This window comes from Aricia agestis, chromosome 1, assembly GCF_905147365.1.
Source record: "Aricia agestis chromosome 1, ilAriAges1.1, whole genome shotgun sequence".
NCBI lineage: Eukaryota > Metazoa > Arthropoda > Insecta > Lepidoptera > Lycaenidae > Aricia > Aricia agestis.
In genome coordinates this window covers 28,095,895-28,119,948 of record NC_056406.1, presented here as the reverse complement: position 1 = coordinate 28,119,948, position 24,054 = coordinate 28,095,895, and the positions used below count along the sequence as shown (strand labels likewise).

The 24,054-nt window shown below is 39.8% G+C and overlaps 1 protein-coding gene and 1 long non-coding RNA gene across 2 annotated transcripts; both read left to right on the top strand.

Moving 5' to 3' along the window:
* Nucleotides 1-4,368: 4,368 nt before the first annotated feature.
* LOC121727364 lies at nt 4,369-7,669 on the top strand. Its single transcript, XR_006035655.1, has 2 exons — nt 4,369-4,696; nt 6,927-7,669. It is a non-coding gene; the product is annotated as an uncharacterized LOC121727364 (long non-coding RNA).
* A 15,033-nt stretch (nt 7,670-22,702) lies between these two features.
* LOC121729544 (carbonyl reductase [NADPH] 1-like) lies at nt 22,703-23,803 on the top strand. Its single transcript, XM_042118087.1, has one exon. It carries the CDS (start codon nt 22,763-22,765, stop codon nt 23,624-23,626), a length of 864 nt encoding a protein of 287 aa, XP_041974021.1. The 5' UTR covers nt 22,703-22,762; the 3' UTR covers nt 23,627-23,803.
* Nucleotides 23,804-24,054: the final 251 nt, after the last annotated feature.

Genomic DNA, 24,054 nt, shown 5'->3' with positions numbered 1-24,054 from the left:
AACCGGGACCATTCCACCATCAAAAAACTGGTCTCGGCCAAAGCTCCATGATGGCATATAAAACTGACAAAATACTGGACTGACAACAAACAAGAAAATCAAGAAGATGACATCAGCCACCAACAGGTGGCCCACGAATACGCCCCCACCACCAACAGGGGGCAGAGGACATCAGCCACCAACAGGTGGCCAACACAATGAATAGACCCCTCACCCAGCGAGCGGGACTGGCATGGACCAACACCTTTAACATCCCAGAAACTCCACCCAGCTTTGGTGACCCCTCAACACCCGAGCCAATGCCAAAACACCGAAAGGCAAAGGGTGGAGACAAATCGTGAGGAAAGTGGAAAATGCCGGACTTACCCACTGGGCTCCAACTGAGGTCCAAAGATAAATAAAATAATCAAGAAGATGACATCACCCCGGAAGATCAAGACTTCGAGGACATCCCAGTCAAGAAGATGACTTCCGGGAAGATGACAGCAGCCACCAACCAGGTGGCCAACGTAGTAAGACCCTCAAAAACACCAGAGGTCACGACACATAGAGCCCCTTCAGGGCGAATAATGTAACCCGATAATGTAATGTAATCCGACGCAAAACGATAGCATAAAAAGAAATATATTAATATCAAAAGAAATTTAATCAGGGCACGGGCCATCTAGGCCTGTGGAGTTTAGAAAAAAAAAAAAAAAAAAAAAAAAAAAAAAAAAAAAAAAAAAAACTAGAAACTATAGTTACGAATGTACAAAAAACTAGAAAAACAAAAACTCTGACTCTTGCGTCAGGGGACAAGAGTAATAAAAAAAAAAAAAAAAACCTAACCTAACCTAACCTAACCTAACCTATGCAGGAAGCAATGGGCTGAGACCCCTGGCCTTGAACACTCCAAGGCACTAATTCCTGACTTCAACAAGAAACAATCAGAATTAGTGCTCACCTTGGGTAGGAACCAATAAAGAATCCTTACCAGAAGCCTAACTGGGCACTGCAAGCTCAACAAACACCTAAACAGAATGGGTATTTGTAGCATAACGACTTGCAGATTTTGTGAGGAGGAGGATGAAACACCTATTCACCTTCTCCTCGACTGCCCTGCTCTACTACAGAGCAGTAACAGGCACCTTGGTCGCCACGAATACTCGTCCACAGAGGAAATTCGTGGCACCAACCCCAACCATATCGTTCAATTTATGAGCAGTATTGGGTTGGGGAAGATACTCTAGTGCGAAGGAGTCACAAAAGATCCTCACGGGCCGCAGTGACATCAGGGATACAGCGACCTGCATTCTTTAAAAAAAAAAAAGGTGGTCGAGCTGCAATGCCAGCTGCGACCTGTTCCTCATTGGCGTCAAGTTTCCCATCACGGGAGGTTCACTTCTGATAACTCGTAGTCATTATCGAAGTGCTACCGCAGGATATTGGTACCTAAGTCCTTTATAATACGTTTATTAATAGAGCTCTGAAACACATGAAAATATCCTTGTTCTAAAGGTTTTTGCCGTTCTATTTAGCCTTTTTGTGGTATTAAATTACTTTAAAGTTAAATATAAAATTCTTTGTTTCAGAGAATATTTCTTATTTTGTTTTTATAGGTTTTATAATACATTATACTGAATGTACAAAGTGAATTAACTAGTTTATTAATAGTTTACTACTTTCGTTTTCAATAGATATTCTATTTTTAGATTTTTAACAACTACCCGCATTTATTTAATATTTCATAATGATTAATGAATAATTAATAGGTTAATGTTCGCTTTGCACTGACGTTCATAGTTTCTTATTTCTTTTAGCTATAATGGATGAGACTATCGCGAATGATAACCAACCTGTAGCCGGACCATCTGGCACACAAAAAACGAAGAAAAGGCGTAGGGAATCCGTTACAAGTCGCTCTTCATCTAGTGATAGTAGTAGCTCTAGTTCTTCAGATTCAGATTTTCGACGCAAAAAGAAACGGTCGCACCGTAATTCTGTTAAAAAGGGGGGGGGGGGGCAAATCTATTCGCAAATATGATTTGTTACAAAAAGTTGCTAATGAGGTAGCCGATCTACGCAGACATATTTATGAAGGCGAACCTTGTGTAAATCAAAAAGAATTAAATAATACAAATTTTTATACGAACCCAAATTCTGGTGATTTGAATTTAAATGATGAAGATCAAATTTCTTTATTAAATATTAATGACTATGACATTTTTAATGATTGTGATAATTGCGATAGTAATATTAATAACTCAAATGATACTGCTACTGCTAATAATGATTTTAATTTTGAACGCAACTCTAACGAACACATTTTTAATACGGGGCAACTGACCTCAGCTTTAGAAAAAGCAGGTGGGGTAAGAAAAGTTTTTCTCCCACTTCCAAAAAATAGCTCGAGGCATGCCTCGCAGGCATCGAATAAAAATCAATTTCGCCCCCGCAGGGGTTCGATATTAATAATCAAAGAGCACACCCACAGAGTGTAGCTCAAAGACAGCCCCCGCAAGGCTCGTCGTATAACCAACCCTCGCAGGGTTATTTTTACAGCAGACCCTCGCAGGGTACTTTTAGCTCTACTAGAGCTGGCAACAATAATAATATACGTGGTTCCTTTCGCCCCCGTGGCAACCCGCAACAAAATAAAAATAACCGGCAAGAATCAGCGACAGGAAATAAGAGACGTGGTCCACAACACCCTCAATCAGGAAATAACAGACGACGATTCTGACTACTTCGAGGCGGGCCAACTAATACACTTTGCACAACGGTGGAAGCTTTTGGGAGCTCCTCGCACGTTACTCAAGGTAATCAGAGGGTACCGCATACCTTTTCAAAGCAGACCTCCTCTTTTTCTCCCCAAAAATCATGGACCCTTAGCGACTCTAGTGTCAGAGGCCATGTCCGAGAGCATATTTCAAATGATTCGACAAAGTGTGCTGGAGGAAGTACCTCATTCTCCGAGTTTTATCTCGACTATATACTTAGTCCCCAAAGGCGACGACACCAATCGGCCGATATTCAATTTAAAAAATCTAAATTATTACGTCGCAAAGCAGCCCTTCAAACTTGTCAACATTGCTCGAGTACAAAAGTTACTCCAACCAAACGACGGCTATGCAAAATAGACCTTTCACAAGCGTACTTCCACGTGCCAGTCGCATCCAGTCACAGACGATTTCTTCGGCTAATATACCGAGGGAAATTATTGCAAATGACAAGTCTACCGTTCGGTCTCAGTACAGCCCCAAAGATATTCGCAGCTCTCTCAAATTGGATAGCCCAGACACTAAGGGACAAAGGCATTCGAGTCCTAGTATACTTGGACGATTATCTATTCGTACATCAAAACCGCGAAATACTACACACTCACGTCCAAATCGCTTTGAAGCGGCTAAAATATCTGGGGTGGCAGATAAACTATCAAAAGTCAGTAACGAGGCCTCAAAAGAACTTGGTATTTCTGGGTATCCTTTGGGACCCGTGGTTCAACAAAAAAATATTACCCGACGAGAAAATACTGCAACTACAATCACGCCTAAGGGAAGTTCTGCGAGAACAGACAATTTCATCCAAAACCCTTCAGAGCGTAGTAGGCAGTTTGAACTGTGCGAGCTTTACAGTTCCTTACGGCAGGTTACACTTCAGAGAAACCCTAACATACCTCAACAAAGTTCTAAGAAATGGAATAGATTTCGTGACATTGCCAAAAACGTCACAAAAAGAATTGAATTGGTGGTTAGGAAATTGTCACCGCGAATCGATGATTCACGTTCCACCCCCAGAACACTTTTTAACGACAGACGCATCAGACGTCGCGTGGGGAGCTCAGCTGGACAGACACAGTGTGTCAGGTCAGTGGACAGATCGGGAGAAAAAATTACATTGTAATCAAAAAGAGATGATTGCAATTCTCAGGGTTCTACAGACTTTCTGTCCACAACTGAGCAATTCCACAATTCTTGTACAATGCGACAACAAGACTGTGGTAGCGTTTCTTTGACGAGAAGGGGGAACCAAATCAGCTTCCTTGATGAAGCTGACAAAGCTTATATTTTGTCTCCTGGAGAGGCACAGCATTCACGTAGAAGCTCGTCATATCCCGGGCAAATACAACTGCCACGCCGACCATCTTTCTCGTCATCTGCCTCCTCCCGAATGGCACCTACTCCCCCAGGGCACAGAGAAAGTGTTCCAGAAGTTCGGAGTTCCCCTGATAGACCTATTCGCCTCGGAACGGGCGAAGGTGGTCATGAATTATGTGTCCCTAGACCAGAAGGACCACCTTGCCATGTTTCACGATGCCTTTTCCCAGGTGTGGAATTTTCCCATAGCATGGATATTCCCACCGCCGTACCTTATTCCGAAGGTCCTAGAGCATCTGAACCGTGCACGAGGAATTTACCTCCTGGTAGTTCCTCGTTGGGAACGAGCGTTTTGGAGACCAGACCTGAAGGCGCGAGCAGTAGCACCGCCCTTCACCATAAATAATCTTCCACAAGTTCTAATAGACACAGCAACAGGCCTACCACCTTCCAAAGTGCAAGAGATGGTAATAGAAGTGTGGAAATGTGGGGGTGGGCTCAGAGCCTAAGAGACTGGAATGAGGACCAAATTCAACTGCTCCAAGCCTCCTGGCGCCCATCGACAAGGAAAACGTATACAGTGGCTTGGAAGAGATGGCTAAAATGGTCAGAACAGCAGGGTATAAATCCGTTAAGAAGATGCGGCAGAGAAATACGGCACCTGGCCTAGACGGCATTCCAGGTCGCGTATGGGCACTCGCAATGGAAGAAATGGAAGAGCGAGTGCTCATGGTTCTTAACATCTGCCTCTCGCAATGTCGTTTCCCTCACCGCTGGAAAAGTGGAAAACTGGTCCTGATCCGAAAACATGGAAAACCGGAAAATCGACCCTCAGCATACCGCCCTATTGTCCTGCTCGATGAAGTATGTAAAATGCTAGAAAGGGTTATCGTCGCACGTCTCACCAAACACCTCAACCGAGTTGGCCCGAACCTGAACTCTAACCAGTTCGGATTCCGAGCAGGACGATCGACCATCGGAGCGATTGCTCAGTTGCGGACGATAGTGGAAGAAGAAGTTGCTCAGGGCGGAGTAGTCTTGGTAGTGTCACTTGACATATCGAATGCCTTTAACTCCTTGCCCTGGGCAACTATCAAAGAGGCACTTCGGTACCATAAAGTGCCCAAGTATTTAAGAAGGACAGTCGGAAGTTACCTCTCAGTAAGGTACATAGAGTTCCCGACTAAGAACGGCTGGGTTAAAATGGCAGTGGTATGCGGTGTTCCACAAGGGTCATCTCTTGGCCCAGAATTATGGAACATCGGATACGACTGGGTGTTGCGAGGAGTCAACCTAAGAGGAGTAGAGCTGGAATGTTACGCGGACGACACAGCAGTAGTCTGTCGCGGGCAGACACAGCGAGATGCCATAATACTGGCGACCGCTGCGGTCGCGGAAGTGGTGCGCCGCATACGCGCCCTGGGACTCGAGGTCGCCCTTGAAAAATCCGAGGCAATCTGCTTCCATGGACCGCGGAATGCGCCGCCAGTGGGTGCTGCTGTGATCGTGGGAGGTACACGAATTGAAGTACGTCAGTCCATGACTTATTTAGGTCTTGTGTTGGACAGCCGGTGGTCTTTTAAAGAGCACTTTCGGTGTTTGTCGGAGAAAGTCTCGAAAACTGCCGGAGGACTTGCGAGGCTGCTCCCTAACTTGGGAGGACCCAGCCTAAAATGTCGAAACTTGTACATGGGCATAGTGCGTTCAATGTGCATGTACGGAGCACCAATATGGGCCGAACACCTAGCGTCAAAATGCAGACAGATCTTGGTCAGACTGCAACGCACACTGGCCATCAGAGCGGTACGAGGATACCGCACGATCTCGAAAGACGCAGCATGCGTCCTCGCAGGTAGCGTCCCTTGGGACATCGAAGCCAAATCGTTGGCCGATATCTACTGGCGTTGCCAGGCTGAGCGTGAGGCAGGCTATATTCCGCCGCCAGATCACATACGACGGTGGAGAAATCAAGCGAAAGACCACGCGTTTGAGCAGTGGCTTGCGCGTCTGAACGAGTCCACAGTTAGTGTCGACCTATTAGCTGCTATGCGTCCCGTACTGAGGGAGTGGGCTGACAGAGAAGGCGGTGCTCTCACTTACCGCCTCACACAGGTACTGACTGGACACGGGTGTTTCGGTCGGTACCTGTGCGACATTGCCAGACGTGAGCAGACAACAGCCTGCCACCATTGTGACGACGAACGGGACACGGCACAGCACACCTTGCTGGCCTGTCCCGCATGGACCGAACAAAGAGCGGCTCTGCAAGCCGCCGTTGGAGATGATATCTCGCTGCCAGTGATCGTACGTGCGATGCTGAGCAGTGAAAATTCCTGGAGAGCCGTCGCGACATTTGCCGAGGAGGTGATGTCAGCGAAAGAGGAGTCAGAGCGTAGGCGCGAGGCGGAGTCACTCGACCCTCGGAGGAGGCCAAGGCGTAGGCAAAGGGTCAGACATGGCCCTGACGTCCCAACTTAGCTGGGGAGCTCGAGGTGACGGCGTGGGGACGCCGTCGCCCAACATCACCGAGACCCGAGTTGTCCGCGATGCGCTAAGTGTTCCGCGCATCGCGTTGTAGTGACAGTGTAGGCCTAACAGCCATGCACTGAAGCCTTTAGAGGCATCCGCTGGCAGAGTCGCGGTTGTGTATTCCGCGTATCCCGTGGCTCTGCCTTAAGCGGAAGAGCAGGAACACCGTTGGGGTTTTAGTGGGTATGCCCGGGCGCGGCCCTCCGCCCCCAGGGAGTCCCACATACCCCGGTAGCCCTCCCCAGACTGCCGGGGATGCGTAAACGCATTTCCCCAACGAAAAAAAAAAAAAAAAAAAAAAAAAAAAAAAAAAAAAAAAAGGGTATAAATCCGTTAGCACCATCAGGACAAATTCTTGCTCGTTACTTGGCAGATTTACATATTGTTGATGGGCTTGCTTATAACACAATTAATGTTCATAAATCCGTGGTAGCCACTTTAACCAACCCTTACAATGTAAGCAGTTTGAGCTCGCATTCACTAGTATGTCATGTGTTAAAAGCTATAGCTTTACAAAAACCAATAACTCAAAGGAAAGTTATTTGGGATATTGACATTTTAACTACATACTTACGCAATTGTACTGTAGACGAGACTAGTATATTTGCTGTTTCTCGACAAACTGCAATATTATTACTCCTCTGCTCGGGTCGCAGGGTCCATGATTTAACTTTATTAGCCACCGATTCAAAGCATTACTCAGAGGAAAATGATTCCTTAATTTTATGGCCGATTTTTGGGTCTAAAACAGATACTGCTACATATAGACAGTCTGGATGGAGACTTCACTCCAATATTGAGAGTAAAAATCTTGATCCGGTTTATTGGGTAAAGCTATGTAAAACTCTGATGCAGGAGAGACGACAGCAAACAGGAATAACAAATCTATTTTTAAATATCAGAGGCCCACCAAAAGCAGCCTCTCGCACACTCATAGCAGGTTGGGTAAAATCACTATTAATAGAAGCAGGTGTGATAGCAACCCCAGGAAGACTGAGATCCGCTGTTGCCTCAAAAAGGTGGGAAAATAACTGCCCACTAGATGACATTCTTTCTGGAGGAAACTGGAGGTCAAAAACAACTTTCACTCGATTTTACTGCAAGGAAGTTATACCCAGAGTTAGTAATGGCGATGTTATAAGTTTGTTTAACTCTGTTTAAATTGATCATATTGAGCAGTAGTTAGCAGCAGTATTACAATTAAAATCTTGTTATTTAAATTATTAATTAAGATTTATTTGTTATTTTTTTTTCTATGCAAATAAATGCATTTTATTGCAATCTAGTAAAGGATAATAATAATGAGATAGTGCTTTTTGCTGATGACACTTCACTTATTTTTAAAGTGAAGCGACAACAGTCGAACTACGACGAGGTAAACAGTGCTCTCTCAAAAATAGTACATTGGTTTAATGTTAATAACTTACTTTTAAATTCTAGTAAAACTAAATGTATAAAGTTTACTTTGCCCAATGTTAGGCAAGTCCAAACCAATGTGCTATTAAATGATGAGAAGATGAATTTGGTAGATAACACTGTATTCCTAGGTATTACACTTGATAGTAAATTACAGTGGGGTCCTCACATTGCTAATCTAGCAGGTAGGCTCAGTTCTGCAGCATATGCAGTCAGAAAAATTAGAGAAATTTCTGACGAAGACACGGCACGATTAGTATATTTTAGTTATTTTCATAGTAGGATGTCATATGGAATCCTTTTATGGGGAAACGCTGCCGACATTAATACAATATTTGTGCTGCAGAAGCGAGCCATACGTTCTATTTATAAAATGTCTGCTTTAGAATCTCTGAGAGATAAATTTAAAGAAATTGGTATTCTAACTGTTGCTTCTCAATACATTTTGGATAATGTAATATATGTTAGAAAAAATATAAATAAATTTAAAGTTAAAAGTGACATTCACTGTAGAAATACTAGAAATAAGCACAAGCTGGACATGCCAGTGATCAGACTTAGTAAAGTCAGTAAATCTTTTAAAGGTCAATGTATACGCCTTTACAATAAAATCCCAGAAAACGTTCAAAATCTTTCCATTAATAAATTTAAAAAAGTAGTCAAAGAGCGTTTGTGTGCCAAAGCTTATTATAAGGTCAATGATTTCATAGAAGATGGCACATCTTGGGAGTAGGATGGCTTCTTGCAAGGCTACTTCTACATTATTATATTATGACTTACAATTATGTATGTTGACATTGTATATAATATTAAGTTACAAAATTGTAAACTTTATTTTAAAAGAATAATTTTTCTCTCACTTTTTTGGTAAAAAGTGGAACCCGTGCGAGTTTCTTACGCCGGTTCTTCTCGCCGGGGTAGTTCCCGAACCGGTGGTAGGCATCAGGTAGACATTCTGAAAAAATTTGATTCAAATTTACTCAGAAATAAAACATTTTTTTTTTTTTTTTTTTTTTTTTTTTAATAATATTCCTTATTTTTATATTTATTATTGTACATAGTCTTAAGATGCTATGTAAAGCAATACTTTTTAATTATTATGATTTTCAAATTTGTCGTGTAAGGTTTAAAATCCTATTATGATTTTGTAACTGTTACCTCCTTGTTACTGAGAATTAATTGTTATTTTTCTGTAGCTGTAGTCTAGCACTTATCAAATATCAATATAATATACAGGCTGTTGTAATATTATAATAACTTTTTATTTTAACTTCTTCCTTTTTAAGATAGCACAGCTTCTTAAACTTTAATCACATTGGCGTCTAAATTTAGGTTTACTATACCCACCAGGCGATAACAAACAGGTCTCAAGGTTGTAAACTTTAACTAATGTCAAGTGTTTAATAGAAGTGTTTTACCTGAAATAAAACACATATTAAATACTTACCTTAGTTAAAGTTCACAAATTTAACTTCTGCCTGGCGGTTCCTTTCGACACAATGAGGAACAGGTCGCAGCTGGCATTGCAGCTCGACCACCTACCTGGTGGGGATCGTGCGAGCGAGATAGATAGCTATATAGGAGGAAAAGGAAGGAAAAGGACAAAAGATGTGGTGGAAACTAGGGTTGCCACTCTCAAGGTTGTAAACTTTAACTAAGGTAAGTATTTAATATGTGTTTTATTTCAGGTAAAATAAATGATCAAACGAACTTACCAAGTGAAGTTCGATCATTATTATATGAGTCGCTTCATTCGAAGATATATTAATTAACCATGTAGTACCTTTACTTATTTGCTTTGGCAATCGCGTTTTTTAAAGACTTATCATGTCATTAAAGACTCATCATCATGTGGGTACATGATAAAAAAATAACGTCGGTCACTCGCCCATCAGCGCTCTTCATTATGTTTAGAGAGAGGCAATGCAAAAAATCTTTCTTTTTTTCTTTGGGTACTGCAGCAAACACAGTTTCGTGCAGACTGGGTGGGAGGGAGATTATATCTTCGAATGAAGCGACTCATATAATAATGATCGAACTTCACTTGGTAAGTTCGTTTGATCATTTATTATACTTCTTCGCTTCATTCTTCGATATATTAATTAACCATGTAGATTTTCAGAGTAACGAAAGAAATATTTTTTACAAAATACAATATATTTATATACATTATGAATACTAATCATTATATTCGAGAAATAATTTAACGTTATGCCCATAAATAATAATAATAGTCAGTGGAAACAAAACTTAAGAGACCGCTATGGTTTGTGATTCAAATGATTACTGGGATCATGGTGATTATATAACTGATTCAGCGAAACTTGGTTCATCGATAAAATTATGGCTAAGGAAAGTAGCAAAAGTATTGGAGTCACTAGTCCTGCCTGTCGAATGTCGTCTTACTAATCGTGTCAGTCCCCGTGTCGATGTCCTGCTTTCTCCAGCGGCTAACCGACTGGGAGGTGGCTGGTGTGTACAGAGCGTTAAACGTTGGCTAAAATGTTCTTAATAGAAACCCGTATATAAAATAATCTTGAATAACCATCGCATAATATTATGCTAACTTCTTCTTTAAAAAAGAATTACATTTATTTATTTATTTATTAAAGTTAATTAAAACGGGTTACCCCAATTACAATAATTAACTACAATCTTGACTTAAAATTAAAACTTAAAATTAATTATGACATTGTTACAATACATAAACAAATTAGATTAAATAGTAATAGAAGAAACCGTTTCGTACTTACTTTCACAAAATCCTACACATGCTCTCTTCACATCCAACCACTTATCAACAAACACATCACATTCAGGATTAGCCGACAGAAGGGCGTTGAGCAAGTTTAGTGCTCGGTACAGCGGGGACTCAGCTCTCGCGACAGTCCGACATGTCGGCAGTGCGAATAATTTTGGCCGACGGCTAGGACGGTGCTTTAGATAGTTGTCAGGCACAAACAAGCGGCACATTAAGGCATGGAGTTCAGGGCAATCGATTATATTGCGAAGGATTTTTAAGGCAACCAATAGTAGGTCAACGCCTCGTCGGACCTCTAGAGATTGGTAACCTAAGGTACCCAAGAGATAGCCAGTTGGGTACATGTAAGGGTAGTATCCGTACACTTTCTTAAATAAAAATCTGAGAAACGCCTTTTGGATTTTTTCCAGCATCAGAATTGATGTAGCTGTGTAGGGAGCCCAGACACACGCATTTGTTTCTAGCTTGCTGCGTACTAGTGCGTTGTATAGCAATTTTATAACGGCGGGATTTCTAAAGTCCTTAACGTTGCGGAGTACAAAACCTAGACGTTTGAAACTGTCTTGAGCCGTCTCATATATGTGGTCCCTAAACGTAAGAGTTTTGTCAAAGTACACCCCTAAGTCCTTGATACTATGGACACGGGAAATAATATGACCATCCATAGAATAATTAAAGATGATCGGGTGTAGCTTCCGCCCATAAGTCATTACGCTACACTTATTCATATTAAACAAAAGGTTGTTGGAAATACTCCAGTATTGTACAGCATCCAAGTCTTTTTGCAGAAGAAGACAGTCATAAAGAGATTTTATGATCATAATAATCTTGAGGTCGTCGGCATACAGTAAACACTTAGCAAACTTAAGAATGGTTGTAAGATCGTTAATAAATATAAGAAATAAGAGTGGGCCCAACACTGACCCTTGGCTAACACCAGAGCGTGTATGATAAGGGGCACTCTCAAAACATCCATACCTCACAAATTGTTTCCGATCACGAAGATAATCTGCGAAAAAACGAACAAGACTAGGAGAGAACCCAAGAGCACTCAACTTTTTGAGGAGGACATCATTATCGACTCTATCAAAGGCTTTGCAGAAATCAAAGTATAGAACGTCCACTTGATAGCCTGCGTCAAGAGCCTTAGAAATTATGTCAACGTGAGCTAGAAGATTCGTACTGACAGAGCGACCAGGACGGAAACCATGCTGGTTGTCAGAAAGAATTCCACGGATCTGTTTCATTAATATATTATGAAGTACAAGCTCAAAAACTTTGGCAACAGAAGGCAATACAGCTATAGGTCTGTGGTTTTCTACAGACAGTCGATCGCTCGTTTTGGGAATAGGTATGACCCTCGATAATTTCCATTGTTCAGGATATATTCCGGCTTTGAGTGATGTGTTGAACAGGTGACATAACAGAACGGTAAATATGTCTTTGCACGCTTTTAGGACATATGGGGGTACACTATCAGTGCCTATCGAGCTGTGTGCTTTTAGCTTGTCGATAGCCTTTTCTACGTCACCATAGATTAAAGACGGAAGAATTATATTAGTTCCCACTGCATTTACAGACTCCAAATTGGGATCTAGTTTAGGTACACCAGGGAGAAAAACGCTAGAGAGGTATCGAGCAAACGCTTCTGCACTTTTAGTTCCAGAATAGAAAGAACCGTTAAATGATACATATTTTAATAACATCCGATCACGCCCGGGAGTTGGTGTCTTTGTAATATTAATTTCAATACCGCTAACCGCAAAGATAATATAAAAAAATTCTGTACTTGCATGTCTAAATTAAGCTTTGCCGAAGTATATGAACATACTACTTCAAATGATGCCTTTAACGCATTTCACGAAATATTGGTACTTTTTTATAATCTATGTTTCCCCGAAATTTCTATAAGAAAATCTAATAAACCATCAAAAACTTCATGGTTATCAAAGGGCATCAAAAATGTAGCATTGTCAAAAGAAAACTATACTTGAAATATATAGGTTCAAGAGCAAATAAAAAGCTTAACTACAAAAAATATACAAAATATAGTAAAATATTTTCAAAAATGCATACACAAATCAATACAATTACAAAATAAATATTATATTAATAATCATAAAAACAAATGTAAGGCAATATGGGATATTATAAATAAAAACATAGGTGACACAAATACACAGACTGACATTGACACAATCATAAATAATAACAAAGAATTATCGGAACCCAATGACATTAGTGAATCATTCAACAATTACTATATACAATTGACAAATAAAAATAAATTTAACTTTGATAGGAACTATATTAATTCGACTTTAACAAATAATAACCCGAATACTATATTCTTAAAGCCGACAGACCAATACGAAGTAAATAGTATTATTAAAACCTTAAATAACACAAATGCAGTAGGATTTGATAATCTTAAAACTAAAATAATAAAGGCATGCGCCAAACATATAAGCCAACCTCTGAGTTTCTTAATAAACTTATCATTTGAGGAAGGTAGCTTTCCAGAATTATTAAAAAAATCTATTGTTAAACCGCTATTTAAAAAGGGAGACCTTACTGATATGAATAATTTACCGTCCTATTTCATTGATACCGGTATTGTCGAAAATTTTTGAAAAAAGTATACTAAAACGATTATATGATTTTGTCATATACCATGGAATACTGAAAAACGAACAGTTTGGATTTAAAAAGAACAGCAATACCACATTAGCTTGTTTTGATCTCATTAAATATATTACTGAGTCGATCAATGACAGGAATCTTGTAGCAGCCATTTTTCTGGACATGACAAAAGCGTTCGACTTTGTAGATCACAAACTGCTTCTTTACAAGCTTGAATGTTACGGCATACGAGGTAAGGCAAATAGTTGGCTTAAATATTATTTATCCAATCGTCTACAATGTGTAGAAATATCCAGATTAAAAAATGGTTTCAAAAGAGTTATCGGATCAAAATTTTTAATTAATGCGTTTGGCGTTCCTCAGGGAAGTATCCTAGGCCCTTTTCTGTTTTTACTTTATATCAATGACCTTCCCAATGCTATTGATCATAAAACAGTATTATTCGCTGATGACACAACTTTGGCAATTAAATGTAAAAATAATCAATTATTTCAAAACTTAATAAAAAACATACTTGACGAAATATTAAAATGGCTTGAAAACAATAACTTAAAAGTAAATCTAAATAAGACAAAAATTATACAATTCGGACACTCTAAGACACAAAAAATTAACCTTGACATACAATATAATAATAAAAACATTGACATGGTAAATAACACAAAATTTTTAGGACTAATAATTGATGATCGCTGCGACTGGAAATTACACGTAGAACACGTTTGTAGTAAATTGGAAAAATTTGTCTACGCAATAAAAAAATTACGAATTTTGGTATCGGTTGAAGCAGCTCTAAATGCCTACCATGCTTATGTATCCTCTGTACTTTCATACGGTCTATTATTGTGGGGCAACTCAGTTGAAGTTGAAAGAGCTTTTAGAGTACAAAAAAAATGCGTTAGAGCAATATGTGGAGCGTGGTCACTGGATAGCTGTAAACCATTATTTGAAAAATTTCACATTTTACCTTTACCTTTTTTAAGAGATATTAATGTGTTTGTGAAACAGCATCCAGAATACTTTATACTAAGTGCAAATGCAAATGGAAGAACCGCCCCACCAAGAAATAAATTTAAATTATATATGCCCCAGTGTAGGCTTGATATTTTTAAACGAAATATATACATTAATGCCATCAAAATATATAATAAATTGCCAAATCATTTTAAAGACCTTAATAACCTAGTATTCAAAAGAGAAATTACAAAGTGTTTGCTGAGTTTTATTAGGCAGAAAGTATTAAGTCAATGACCAGTATTCAATAGATGCAGAAAACAAGAAAAACAAATAATGTATTAGTGACGTTTTCGAGATCTTAATCGGTATTAGTATAACAATTTTTAAATGTGACTTTTAACAAAAAGTAGATCCCAGCTATATCCAGGGCTAGGATTTTTACTGGAATGCTTCTTTCAAAAGACGCTTCACACATTTTTCTGAGCCAATGTCACCAACCAATAATGTCTACATTGTTTATAAACAATGACAGCGCACAGAGGTGGCTGTAGAAAATATCGTATTACAGGCTACATCCATTGTCAAATTGGTTGGCTAAGATTCTGATGGAGCGGACGGTGATCTCTTTAATAAGTTTAAAAATGAGATTGAGGAGAGTATTTATATAAATTCTAAGTCGATTAGTCGATAGAGTATTTTAGAATATTATTATGTTAATTACATTTTTATAAGAGGGAATCATTAGGGCAGCGAAAGCCAGTACCGGAAAAAACGAATATGCTATATTCATCTATTCATCGGCTAATAATTTTCTCAAACATTTTAATATAAATGGGAAAGGTGGGAACGCGTAAAGTAGAAATACTGCCTGTTTACAATAAAGGGGTCTACTGCTATAACTGCGTCCGGCTCTGTGGTCGTCGATAATATTGTGATTATTGCATAATATGATTGAAAGTTGAGAATATTGTGTCTCGGTCCACCAGGCAAAATATTTTAACAATTATTATTCAAGAATAAGTGAGATTCTGCTATCGTATTTATCATTGCATTTATTTAGCATTAAAAATTTAAATCGTTGAAAACCAGTTGCATTCCGTGACGGAAGTCAGGAATCGGGATATGAAGGTGTCAAAACACCTATAGCCAGCCAGCTAGCTCACGAATAGTGTACTGGTTTAACTATTCTGTATTATTTCGTTTTTAATAGGCATATAATATTATATAATATATTAGTCTTAATAATATATTTATATTATTATAATCGTTAAGACTAAAATATGAACATATTTGTTGTGAATTTAATACACCCTTGTCACTATTAACAATAAAACTTAAATAAAAAAGGGGCGCCTGAGGTTGAAGTATTGATAAAGCGTGGTAAGGCTTTAACGCCTGGTCTGGTTTCCTTCTTTATAATTTTTGTGAAGAAAAAAAAATTATAATAATAAGCTAATAGAAACCAAGAAGTCGGCTTTTAAATCTATTTTTGCTAGATATCCACTTTTGGGTATTGGCACAGAATATATATATATATATATATATATATATATATATATATATATATATATATATATATATATATATATATATATATATATATATATATATATATATATATATATATATATATATATATATATATATATATATATATATATATATATATTAGTGGTATTGGATTAGAAGCCGTATTGTAATTAACCTGTAGTTTCGAATAAACCTAAGAAGTGGTTTAAAATTTAAAAGAATTCAAAAATTGTATTTTTAATATAATACAATATTTTCCGCCACTTTGAAATAAGGTAACCTTCGGTGGGGGTACACGAAGATATAGCTTTAAATAATAATTCTAATAACTTATTGATGTGTATTATGAATGATGTATATTATATTTTTTACAGAACGACATCGAGTATCTCGTTTTTATCAATTGTGTTATTAGTGGTCCCCATTTTTTTTTTTTTCCATGCGGGCCATAAACATGTTTTGGTCTTGGTGTCATTATTAGGTTTAATAAATAACGTTATTCAAAATTAACGATTTACAAGTGAAAAAAAAAATCACGACTTTCACGATGATTTTACATTATTTTGCCGGTGGGCGTGAATTTCAAAATGGTTTAACATCACGCGGGCCACAAATAAAGTCCCCGTGGCCCGTATGCGGCCCGCGGACCGCGGGTTGGGGATAGCTGTATTAAGCCCACAATAATTATAATAGTAACATTTATAAAATATATATATATATATATATAAAAATTTACTATCAGCACCACTGCTGCGGTGTTGAGCGTTTAGTGGCTAGATTATAGCGGTAGCTATAATTGTGGCGCCACAGTGCTAGCGGCGCCAGCCGACGGTTACCTACGCCCCCCCCCCCCCCCCCTTTTGACGGGTACCGGGGAGGGCTTTGCCAGAGCCCGAAAGGTACCCGATTTCTTGGTATGTACTAATTTGTCTCTCCGAACAAACACTGGAATTATCCAGCGAAACAGTAATAATATCGGTATGATATTGAGACAAAACTTATCGAGACTGTGTTTATAGGTTTGATGTCCGTTACGAAGTTGTCTTGCCTGATAATATAATATTATCTGATAAGTATAATATTAATTAATATCGAGATAAGTCAGATACTGTTCTGATAATATCGAGACTTTGTCAGGTGAAAACTATAATGATAATAATCGATCGAAACAGAATCGAGCTTGTTGCACTGATAATAAGTGTTGACTTATTATCAGTAATGTTTTATAAAAAAAATGTTTTTTTTTTATAAATAAATAAATAAGTAGTAGCTTATCTTAATCGTCTTTAGGATCATTTAAACCATAATCTGGCGAATCTAATGTCATTAGAATAACGTCAGTAAGAGCCCTGGATCTATCCGGATCTGGTCCGGTTTTGTCGGTGCCGGTGTGTCAGAATCGACTGTTGGCACCTGGTTTAGGAGTGGGAAAGCTTCGCTTCATTTGTAACCTGATCGACCCGTATATCGGTCACATCTAGAGATGTTTCTCCGATTGTTGGTCTTAGTGACCTAAAAAATATTGGGGTAGCTTAATTGTTCGTTATAATCGACATATTTGTCGATAAATGTTACAAAAAAAATATATATTGAGTGTAGGAACTATCATGTTACGTAGATATTAAGTAAGTTTCGTTATACACTCGCGGTGTATCCCGAGTCCCAACATTGGTGCACAATTTATTTAATAATAATAATTATAATATACCGGCAGACCTAATAATATAATATATTTAAAACAAAGGATGTGCGGTATGCATTGGTTGCTAGCTGATAAGACTCGCAGTCAATCTAGTTATTAGTTCGAAATAATAATTGTATTATAAACCGGCAAAGATAATATTATAATAATAATATGTAGTTCTATTTATAGAACAAAAAGCGCAGGAAACGTGCGGTAGTTGCTAATTTTTATTTTTAAACAATGTCGGAGACCCGCAGTCAATCCATACATTATTTTGATTTATAAAATAACTTAATATATTTTAAATTTAAATAGTAATTGACTCGTAGTTATTCCCCCCGAACCAGCCAACTTATAGTACTATTTATAGAACAGATAAATCGTCAGAGACTCGCAGTCTATTCCGATGCATATGGATTGTGTTTAGAGACTCGCAATCAATCCACACATTATGGCGGTTTATAAAATAATTTATATAAATGTTTAATTTAGATAGTAATTAACTCGTAGTTAATCTCTCCGAACCAGCCAACATATAGGTAGTTCTATTTATAGAACATATAAAACATCGTCAGAGACTCGCGGTCAATCCACACATTATGGCGGTTTATTAAATAACTTAAAATAATTAAATAATTGCAGTAATTGACTTGCAGTTATTCCTCCCATTCGGGCAAACATAATATAATTATAATTCTATTTATAGAACAGGAAAAACATCGTCAGAGACTCACAGTCAATTCTGATGATGATCTATTTGAGATTGTGCATATGGAAGGACTCGCGGTCCAAAGTCCAAACACACTGTACTTATTGACTCACAGTCGCAGTACATGCCGGTTGATTAAATAATTGCAGTAATTAACTTTTAGTTGCTACCCCCAATCCGGCAAACATAAGATAATTCTATTTATAGGCCAGATAAAACATACATATTATTATACATTGTATAATACACACAAGACTCGCAGTCCAAACACACTGTACTTATTGACTAGTAGTCGCAGTACAAGCCGATAAATATCTCTAAATAGTATAAAACAAAGTCGCTTTCCGCTGTCTGTATGTATGTGTGTGTGTATGTATGCTTAGATCTTTAAAACTACTCAACGGATTTTGATGCAGTTTTTTTTAATAGATTGAGTGTTTCAATAGGAAGGTTTATATGTATAACATATGCATAATATGGTAGAGAAACACTGATAATTTTAGAAGTTTCTAATGTTATGTCATAAATAAATTCATTTTTTTGCGTTTATATTGCAAACGCTGGCTAAACCCTACGAGATAGATCAAAATAATGTACTACAGTATTGTACACCTTAATAAGGTAAACAAAAAAGTCCGCGATGGTATATGTCTATTTCTTAGGGATAACTCACAATAGCCATTTTTGTTCTTTACTTTTTACGAAAAATAATGGCTTAATTACGAAGCGATTTTAACAATTTACAACATTAACCCTTATCCAAATAAACATGTTTGGAAGCTAAGACATTAAATGTAGATTATAATTGTCTTTTACACTATACAATTTCGATCAATACTTTAGAAGTTTTCAAACGTATAAACTTACGCGGAATCAAAAAATATGTCGCGCGGCGGCGGCCGAGGGACATAGCGGTTACGGCGGAACCGGCCGGGGGCTCTCATAAGCTTCGGGCTTATGTTATTGTAGTAGATAGTGTATTTCGTCATTGTGTGGTTGTGCAGACGGTAACGCAGAGGAGCAACCACAGCGCTTTCTTTCAGATATTCATTGTTTCTGGTTCTTTGGTTTCTGAATTGTCGATAAAAATATATTTGACTTGGTTAGAAAAACGGACTTTTGTTTTTGCTTTGCGATTGGGTTATTTGTTGCTTTGTGGGTATTACTATACGATCATGCCTGGAAGACGTCGTCGTTCGAACATAGGTCGTAGTACAGTGAATGCCAAAAGAGCACGTTCAGCAAGAGATGAAGAATCGTCAACGGAACGTGAGACTCGCCTCAGCCAGAATAGTGATAGAAATCGGATACAGAGAGAAAGAGAATCGTCTGTAGAGCGTGAGGCTCGCCTCAGTCGGAAAAATGATAGAATTCGGATACAGAGAGAAAGAGAATCGTCTGTAGAGCGTGAGGCTCGCCTCAGTCGGAAAAATGATAGAATTCGAATACAGAGAGAAAGAGAATCGTCTGTAGAGCGTGAGGCTCGCCTCAGCCAGAATAGTGATAGAAATCGAATACAGAGAGAAAGAGAATCGTCTGTAGAGCGTGAGGCTCGCCTCAGCCAGAATAGTGATAGAAATCGAATACAGAGAGAAAGAGAATCATCTGTAGAGCATGAGGCTCGCCTCAGCCAGGATAGGGATAGGCATCGAATACAGAGAGCAAGAAAATCATCCGCACAGACACATAGCAACACCGAACAAAACGAACAACCAAACAGCCACAGACCCGAGAGAGTAACTAATTCATGGGTAAATAAAGAAAATTCTGCCAATTTTTGCGAAACTTTTATCGTTTACGCAGCACAATAGGAAAAATCACCCGATTTTGAAACATTCTTCATTGGTGCTCCGCTTCTATTGGTCTTAGCGTGATAATATATTATAGGGTACATCCTACTAATATTATAAAGGCGAAAGTTTGTTTGGATGTATGGATGTGTGGATGTATGGATGTTTGTTACTCTTTCACGCAAAAACTACTGAACGGATTTTAATGAAACTTTACAATAATATAGCTTATACATCAGAATAACACATAGGCTACAATTTTAACCGACTTTCAAAATGGGGGGGGTGTTATGTTCGTTTTCTTATATTCAACGATTACTCCGCCGTATGTTACCCGATTTTTATATCCACAAAAGTGGTGATCTGATGAAGGATCGAGGGAACTCCTCAAAACTTATAGGGAAACGTGTGGTGACTTCGGTTTCGTGAGAAGTATTCTAAGCATATGCTACCAACAAGTAAAAGTTTGCACCGAGATATACCTGGTATACCGTGGTTCGGAAGGTGCTGAGAGAACTCCTGATTCTTTATAGATACAAGTTTGGGAGTTTCGGCGTTGTTTTAAGAACAGGAACCATATGCTACTATGCAAATTACATTCATCATCATCATCATCATCATCACTACCATATTATACCATTTCATAGTCTTTTAGATCGAGACTCGAGTTTGTCAAGCGATAATTTAAAAAAAATCTTTATTTTATTTCTAAAAATAGTTTGACTACAGGCTATATTATATAATATATTATCACGCTAAGACTAATACGACCAAAGAAACTCAGGAAAATGCGGGAAAAACGGGGAAAATATTTTTTATGGGAAAATGTACGGTTTCTGTAAAATTCCTAATTTACGCGGGCGAAGCCGCGCGGGACATCTAGTTGAATATAATTGGCTCGTCTCGGCAGTGCCTACCGTGCATTAGTACTTACATGTATTTTCTTGTTACACGATTAAATAACACTTACTTTAATTACTAACAACACTGACTCTAGTCAACACTGATTCAAATAATATCTTAATAATAACCAATTTTCTTCTGAGCGTTGCGTTTTGGCATGGTTACTAAGTATGCGTGCTCGCGTTGCCTCGCGAAGAAAAGGAATGAGGAGCGCTGATGGGCGAGTGACCGACGTTATTTTTTTATCATGTACCCACATGATAAGTCTTTAAAAAACGCGATTGCCAAAGCAAATAAGTAAAGGTACTACATGGTTAATTAATATATCGAAGAATGAAGCGAAGAAGTATAACACTTCTATTTATTGATAGCACTATACTCGGTAGTTGCTATGAACTTGACCTACATAATTATGTAGGTCACAGGAGGTCGGCGCGAGCGCACACCTGCGCGCGTGCTCCCCGTACAACTTCGTTTCAGGCACTGAAGCGCGGGAAATAGGCACTTATCTCCTGAAGCTGGAATGTCGTTGCGTCACAGGTGCGGGTGTTATGCCGTGCCGTATCGTAAATAGCAGCTACCGTACTCTTATTTAAGTATTCTAAATGATGTTTTATTATTATATTATATTATTATATTATGTATAGTATTATTATATATTATTATTTATGTTGAATCTGTCGTGCGTCAGGCGTAATATGTATAGGAACCACGGAAGATCAGGTACCGTGGTGCAGTGTTCTGCGCCGTGGTAATACACCTGAGTGGGTATCCTTTTCGGCATTATACAATGCACTGCCTAATGATGCCATATATTTTTTTTTGTAGTTTGTTTGTTTTATTTTTTCTTTTGGGTTATTGTTTGCTTTTTTTTTTTTGCTTTAGTGTGTGCAGTGTATTGTATTTATGTTTGAATAAATTTTTTATTATTATTATTATTAACAGCTGCGGCAGCAGTTTTGGACGCGCTGGGCTAGTGAGTATATCTCGGAGCTGCAAATCAGAGCTAAGTGGAGGGAAAATACGGCGGAATTGAAGCCTGATACGCTTGTCCTAATCAAGGACGTGGCTCTTCCGCCGTTGAAATGGCAACTTGGTCGCGTGGTTAGGACAATTCCTGGTGACGACGGCATCGCCAGAGTGGCGGACATCAGGACAGCATCAGGTGTCATAAGACGATCTTACACGAAGATCTGTCCACTCGTGAGAGAGGAATAGTGTTAAAAGCTGGTGCTTTCAAGGCCGCGGGCATGTTTGGGACTTAAGTGCTAGTTTCCCGTGACATCTTGTATATCCAATCATAGTGCGCGAAAATGTCGTGATATACGAAACGATACACGTACGCGTCGCCTATTGGCTAATTGTTCCTACCCTCTATCCTAGAATGGATGTAACTTTGCGCTAGAATACATTTTTGATACGCTAAGACTACACGTTGTTTTTATTTTCAAATTTCACAAAAATCGCCATAGGCCTTAGTAGTTCTAGTTTTTCAAGCCTGTATATGTAGCTAAACACACGCCGCTACACCCCCTATATACTAAATTTCATGAAAATCGTTGGAGCCGATCCGAGATTCCAATTATATACAAGAATTGCTCGTTTAAAGATATAAGATATAATCGATGTTTACCGTTCGCTACTACGAGTCGCTATCTCTCCCGGAGGGTCGAGCGATAGCGCCGATCGCGAAAGCGAGCGCCGAGCCGCCCGATAACGCTCAGTCGGCAGTCCGCCGCGCCCCGAGTACCCGTCGGCCGTGCCATGTCAAAGGTCGCCGTCGTCACCGGCTCCAACAAGGGGCTCGGCCTAGCCATCGTCGAGGGCCTGTGCCGGAGGTTCGCCGGCATCGTGTACCTGACCGCCCGGGACGAGGCCCGCGGGCGGCGCGCGGTCGAGGGGCTGCGCGAGCTCGGCCTGAGCCCCACCTTCCATGTCCTCGACGTCGCCGACCGCCGCAGCGTGGAGGCGTTCCGCGACCACCTGCGGTCGGCCCACGGCGGCGTCGACCTGCTCGTCAACAACGCCGCGGTCGGCGAGGACCAGGGGACCGGGCCCACCTCCTACGAGACCTCGCGGAGGATCATAGACGTCAACTACGGCGGGGTTGTCAACGTGCAGGAGCTGATCTACCCGCTGGTGCGCGCCGGCGGGCGGATCCTCAACGTCTCCAGCGACTGCGGGCATCTGTCCAACGTCCGGTGCGAGCGCTGGATCGAGCGCCTGTCGAGGCCGGACCTTGGTCGGGCGGACGTGGACGAGTTCGTTTCGTGGTTCCTGGAGGCGAAGCGTACTGGCAAGTTCCTGGCGGAGGACTGGGCCGACGGCGCAACTGTGGCGGCGTACCGCGCGTCGAAGGTGGCGGTGAGTGCACTGACGGTGGTGCAGCAGCGAGAGCTGGCGGCGCGCGGCGTGCGCGTGGCGAGCCTGCACCCGGGCCTCGTGCGCACCGACATGACGGGTGGCGTGGGCTTTCTCAGCGCGGCGGAGGCGGCCGCGACGCCACTGCGGCTGCTGCTGGACGAGCCGCCGCCGCCCGCCGCCTACGTCTGGTACGACGGTCGCGTGCTCGACTGGTATGACCACAAGGCGGACTACTTCTTCAAATATTCTACTCTCGAGCGCTGATGTTCGAGGATTTTCGGGGAGGAGGAGCGAACGCTTACGAGATCATTTTGAAGTAATTTAAATTTGAACGATACTACGGGGCCTCGCGCCGCGTTCGCTGCTGCGATAGCGACCCGATACGATGATAAAATGGTCGTTATCGAATAGATACTAAAAATAAAATATTAAGAACAACAATATTGTGTTGCTTTTATTTCTCACTGAAGTACGTTTTCTACAATTTGATTAATTTCGTGGTGCTGATGACTGCGTGATATAGACATGTCCAAAAACTTGACCAAAACCTATGCCAAATCCGACTGATGCGTTAGCCGCCATATTGGTTTGTAGGTTTAGCCTATTTTTGACCATATCTTCTTTATTTTTCTTTTTTTTTTACAAAAATGAAAAGAAACAAAGTAGTTGCAAATTTTACCCCCAGATACTTG